Source organism: Amblyomma mixtum, chromosome 3, assembly GCF_055824585.1.
Source record: "Amblyomma mixtum isolate Tamu chromosome 3, ASM5582458v1, whole genome shotgun sequence".
Lineage (NCBI taxonomy): Eukaryota > Metazoa > Arthropoda > Arachnida > Ixodida > Ixodidae > Amblyomma > Amblyomma mixtum.
In genome coordinates this window covers 143,904,873-143,910,881 of record NC_143014.1, presented here as the reverse complement: position 1 = coordinate 143,910,881, position 6,009 = coordinate 143,904,873, and the positions used below count along the sequence as shown (strand labels likewise).

The following is a 6,009-nucleotide window of genomic DNA, read 5'->3' as shown; positions in this document are numbered from 1 at the left end:
GAGCGCGGTCCTACGCCATGTAATCATGTTTAAAATCTTTTCACCCACAGTTTCTGGCAAAAGCATGATCTCGACATTATCATTGTAAATCATACATCACTGTAATCTTTGTGTGCAAATCACTTATGAGTGTATCCGTATTTCTTGGTCGTTCTGTTGTTCTTAGGGCGTGCACGATATCTTCTGCTACTGTATCTGATGGGTGCAATTTAACGTTTTTCGCTTCTTTATTTTGCCCCATCAGTATAATGTATTTCTGACCATCGCACTGTTGCCTCAAGCGCTGTGTGCAGTATAGGTTCCGAGGACTCGTCAGGTATTTGGACACGCCTTTTGCCTCCGCTGTCCAGACATGACGAACCCAATGAATGTATATATGCTTGTACACCTTACCTGATTCCCTCGAAATTGAACGAATGATTATCAATGATGCCTCGTGAAAATTGAAAACATCCATCAAAAGGGGGAACATCAATCTTTCTTTTCATTGTAACATCTTTTACTTTGATCCACTAATAAATATGTTACAGACCAGGAGGTAAAATATATCGAACGCCCCTCGTATGATCAACTCGTTAGTTCCCACAGTTCCACAGTTGAAGCTTCCCCTGATTTCTTGTTTTTCCATGGCAGTAAAATCGATACTTATTCATGCGACCCATCGAAGTAAGACAATGCGAGCTGATGGGGACTACGTAAATTTTGTTCAAGGTCTGCAAAGCAAAATATTTGAAAGCACCGCGTATTTTTTTTTCTACAATCGATTTCTTGTGCAAGTTAATGATCCATTTGTAGCAGGCATTGAAATTCTTTTCTCGAAAATCGAAGGCGCTTTTTTTTTTCAAGATGCAATGCTATTTGAGCAACGAGGCACGTCGAAGATGCCGTCGGTATAATCCGTGCCGCCCTGTTGTGGCTGCTTGTTGTCAGACGGTGTAGTGCAAAACTCTGCCAGGCAACGAATTTCCCGCATCAACTTGTCCGCCTGAAAGCGTTGAAACAATCGATTAGATAGACATTGCTCAATTGCATATTTTTCATATTGGGGAAAATTACAGATAGAATGACACAAATAAATAGTGAAATGAAATTATTGAGTAGAGTAAAGACTAGAATTATAAAAATTTCTATTGGTGCAACCAGTTTGTTCGCCGCAAAATCTAGAAAGCTCAAGCCATCTCCTGAAAAATTTGAACTGTGTTTAAAGGAGCATAAAGCACGACCGCTTTTCATAGGTAACTAGCCATGACCAAGTCTAAACACAAGGGTTCAGTGCTGCTCTTTCCTCGCCATTTTTAGCAGTTAACTTTTAACTATTACTGTTAGGCTCTTTCATTATTGAGAGGCATGTCGCCCACCGTAAGTATTAGCCATATCAGTTTGTATGACTTCGAAAACGCGGTTACCCTCAGTGCTGTGGCCCAACAAATTTTGGCTACATCGCACCATGCAAAGAAGTTTGCATGCAAAGCAACCTCTCCAGTGCATGTAACTCGTGGAAATAGCCAAAACTTGCAGGCCACAGCGCCGAGGTTGACCGCGTTTTCGAAATTATAAAAACTGATATGGATATTACTTACAGTGGGCTACGCTTCTTAACAATTAAAGAGCCTAACAGTAATAGTTGAAAAGTTAACTGCTGAATATTATTTAACCAGCCGGCTACAGCTCATAGTAATTGAGCCCTTGCCAGCGTTCTGCCTGTGAAATGGTGTGAGATATGGCTTATTCAGGAATTTATAGTTTTTGAACATTTTTTTTAGAGATGAAACAGTACAGCTCAGCAGCTTTCGTGCAGTTAATTGTTAGCTTACTTTCTGCGTTTTGTTCTACACGCAGTCGGCAAGTTCGAGCTTTCAGTTAGGCTTTTAATTTTATTATTTTCGAATAGAAGCCGACCTACCAGTCCACCTATACACTATGTTCTCAATAAACGCACCGCATGCCGTACATGACGTTTGCTCTCCTTGGTTCCTCTTCGTGTTTTTTTTTTTGTAGTATACGGCATCCAAAAACGGACCAACTGAGCCAAGCCAAGGTATTCACTAACTAAACCCCTTAAATTGTAAAAGCGGACGCTGTCGTTAGCAGACCAAGGCCCGACTCCGCAAACATGTTGACATGCAAGAAGTGCTCGTGGTTATCGGCTGCCCGCATGCGTGGCCCAATCCCCACAGCGAACAACACAATTGAGAAAACGTTGGCTGAGCAAGAACCATTCAAGAGTCGCTGCCAATGTATCTATTAGATGGCGCTAGCTGGACACAGAAGAAAGCTGCAAGGTATGAAAGAGGCAGAGTATAGGTGTTGACTCCTGGCCATGAGTACTCACTGTTAGGTACCTTGCAAGCTCCGCTTCCTGTAACAAAGAAAAAAGGCAGTTGCGTGCTACTAACCGACAATCACCACAGCATAGGGCGTAAGTAATTGACATATTTAAAGAAATGTCACGGGCAAGTATAACGTAAATGTGTTCAGTGCATGGTACAAAAACGATTGAGATGCATCTAGTTCTGCGAAAGGCCCACTGTTCTTTCACTAGTGCATTCTGAACTGGTCTATAATAGACACCACAAGCCGAGAAACTTAACACTTCTATGTATTCTGGGTTTCTGATGTGAAATCGACCTTTGAAAAGCCACCTTTAACTTTTTTATAATGTCCTACCGCTACATTTCTTTGTTTCGTTTGTACTTTTTGAAATTGTGTTCTTGATCTTAAATTGTTGATCAATTGTTCTTGTATTGTTTGCTTGTTCCTGAGGTCGTTTTTGTTGTTTCCAGAATTTATGTATTGTGCGCCCACCCTGCGAAGGTCTTGTAAAAGATCGCAGTATCAATAAATAATGTCAAGTGCGGAAAATTAAGTTTAGTCCCAAAAACAGCCCCGAAAAAAAAAGTCCTTTATATAGCCCAATTACCTTATGATCAACTTTATTACAGTGTGCTCTGCTAAGTAAAAATCAGAGTGATGAAAAGCGCAGTGAAATATTACATCTGTAAACAATTCAGGCTTTCTATAGTGTATTTACCTCTTGAAACACAACTACTATAAACTACTAATATTTATAGTAATATTTTGCTACCACATTTTGCTACAACAAGGCTCACCCACTCTAATACCCTGTCTAGTATATAAAAATAGCCACGTAATACATAAATTTTTGCTCCAGCACAATATTCAATAAAAACCTACAATGCGGCTGTGGTCTACACTGCATAAAATCGTACCCTTCTCAGCACGTAGTGATGTTGGGATATCGAGCGCACAGTTTTCTTTAACAAGCTGGACGGCCACGGCTCCAATGTGCTGGTGTCTTTGGACAGCTTTGTTTACGCGCACGAGCACACTTGTACGTGTATAAGAACGCATGTCACGGTTACTACATTGCCACTCACCAACTGTCCTCTCCGGCACAGTCTCTCGACAAGACAGAAGTCATCCCGGCAGTGGAGCACGCCATTCTTCAGAAGATTGAGTTGCTGGACCAGCTGCCAATTCGTTCGGAACTTTCACACTCATTTGTTCCATCACTCAAGCAAGCAGAAATTTTCAACATGGCATGCATTTTAACCAATTTTTTAGTGCAGTCAGGCGTTTTCCGAAACAGTAGTATATAATGTTCACATATTCAGACGTGTCGTGCATTGCACAAATAACACTAAAACGAAATAAAGCATGCAGTGCGTCATAATGAACAACAAATTTATTTTGGCTCCTTGATGTAATTTAAAAAAGATTAAAGAGCCCATTGATGCGGGAAAAATTCATAGAAAAGTAAGGCGGGAGTAAGCCGGATACTCACTATGCCAAAAAGTTCATATTTTGCAATCTTGAAACACTTCATAGAAAGCTTTATATATAACGTTTTCGTTTTTATTCGCATTTACCTGGCATGAGCACACCATAGTACTAACAACTTTTCATACTTGATCTCACAGTTTCATTTGGGTGTAAAATCACAGATGTTGAGAGCAAACTTAACAGGTTAAAATACTACAACACAACACCGACCAAGCGCCTATTGCATTCTACGTAAACAATGTCACCACAGCAGATGCTTCAAACATACTTTCAAGAAATGTTTGTACCGCAGATCGTTCGCTCGCGTGTTCTGCCAACTACGTGACCCATCTCTACAGAAAAATACTCTTCACGAAACTTCTTGTGTTCACTCACCAAATCTGATGCAGCTCCTCGTATGCAGAGAAACAGGATTCCGACGTGAAATCTTTGGTGCGGCAAATCGGGAGCTGGCAGAGAAACGAAGGAACACAAAACACTACATGGAATATCTGGGTAGGTTGCGAGTGAGAAATGCTTACTGCATAAGTCTAAAGGTGGCCTCGGCGCGAGAACTGTTCGTAGCAGGAGCGAAATAAAAACGACAAATTTCATCTTTTGCACGCAAAACCCGATTTCCCGGCAAACTTGTGCGCGGATGGAAGCCCACTGTTTGGAAGAAAATGCTCTCGAGTTGACGTGGCCCCATCGCTGAGGTGGCGACTTCGCACATGGCTGACCGAGAGCAAGATAACAGCAGCTGGGACACTCAACGTGAGGTCGGAGCACTCTTTGGTTGAGACGAAAGTTAGATTATTTGTTGCAGGGAAGCGAACAGGCCCTTAAAAAGAACAAGAACATGGGCATATTCGCGTATTCACGGATGGATTTATGAGCAACCGTTGGAGCTAGAGGGAGGGGGAACGGTACTATTTGCGCAGTCCGTTTCTTCAACTTTTTCCGTTAAGAAAATGGGGAGCAATGTGATTTTTTGCTGCAAATTTCTCGTCCATCACGTAAGTCTTCAAAAACATTGAAAGGTAAGTGCTTCAAGTTATGGGTGTCCACTGTGAGATTGGATGTGGTACAGTCTTTGTCAAAAGTAACCAGGCTGCATGGTTTGCTTCTCATTTGTATAGTAGAGGCTTTAAGGCTTTCCCTAAGCTCGAAAAGTTCTTTGAAGGTGAGGACAGGGGTCCGCCTTAACATACAGAGATTTGGAGCTTGAGGGCTGGCATATTAGTTTAAATATACGACTGAGAAGCAAAACCATGCAGCCTGTACAGCCTGTACAAAGACTGTACATGATGGGAGTAAATTGATAACCACTGACGGAAGTACGCGCACTAAAGGCAGCATCGCCAGCGCGAGCAGCCTTGTTCGCAGCTGTCACGTAGAGAAGCGCTGGCGGCCGAATGCAGTAAGAGAGCATTTGTTGATTTCTGCATATTCAGGCAGGAACGATTTGCTGATCATTATGGGGGGAGTACATATGGCAGGTACTCTCACATCATGAATGGCAGTTTACTAATATCCCTGAAGAAAAATATACGTAACAGCTGTATGTTATAGATTCTCACCTATGAGGCCGAAACATGGTGGTTAACAAAAAGGGTTCAAATTAAACTGAGGACAACAAATGACCTGTGAAAGGAAAATAGTATTACCACGTTAAGAGACACGAATAAAGCAGAATAAGTCATGGCACAAACGATGGTTAATGGCATCCTAGTCGAAATCGAGAAGAAGAAATAGGCTTGGGCAGGGCATGCAATATGAAGGCAAGATAGGCGATGTTCATTAAGGGTAACGGAGTAGATTCCAAGAGAAGGCAGGCGTAGCAAAGGGTGGCAGAAAGTTAGGGCGGTCGAGGAGATTAAGAAGTTTGCGGGGAGAAAGTGCCGCGGCTGGCACAGGACAGGGTTGGAAATGGAATTGGAATATGTGCTTACTCCTTTCAGAAAGAAAGGGGAAGCCAAAGCAAAAAGCGGTATGCCTGTCTAGGCCGTGGCTCCCTTATACAGACAGCAGCACACAGCTCTAGTCCTCATACCAGACAGACAAGCATAAATTGAATATATACATCCCTAAATAGAATATTAAAAAAAGGTAGGAATACGAATACAGGTTTGACACAAAAAACAACTATGCACAAGCATAAAAACGTGAATTTCATGGAGCAGAATTTTTATATTAAGAGAAGGTCATATACTCATAAAAAGAAAA

General features: G+C 41.8%; 1 protein-coding gene across 1 annotated transcript; it reads right to left on the bottom strand.

Moving 5' to 3' along the window:
- On the bottom strand, window positions 1-4,493 carry LOC149352230 (uncharacterized). Its single transcript, XM_089577128.1, has 5 exons — window positions 4,326-4,493; window positions 4,180-4,253; window positions 3,399-3,491; window positions 2,333-2,359; window positions 1-985 (listed from the first exon to the last, which is right to left on the bottom strand). Exons 1-5 carry the CDS (start codon window positions 4,396-4,398, stop codon window positions 842-844), a joined length of 411 nt encoding a protein of 136 aa, XP_089433254.1. The 5' UTR covers window positions 4,399-4,493; the 3' UTR covers window positions 1-841.
- Window positions 4,494-6,009: the final 1,516 nt, after the last annotated feature.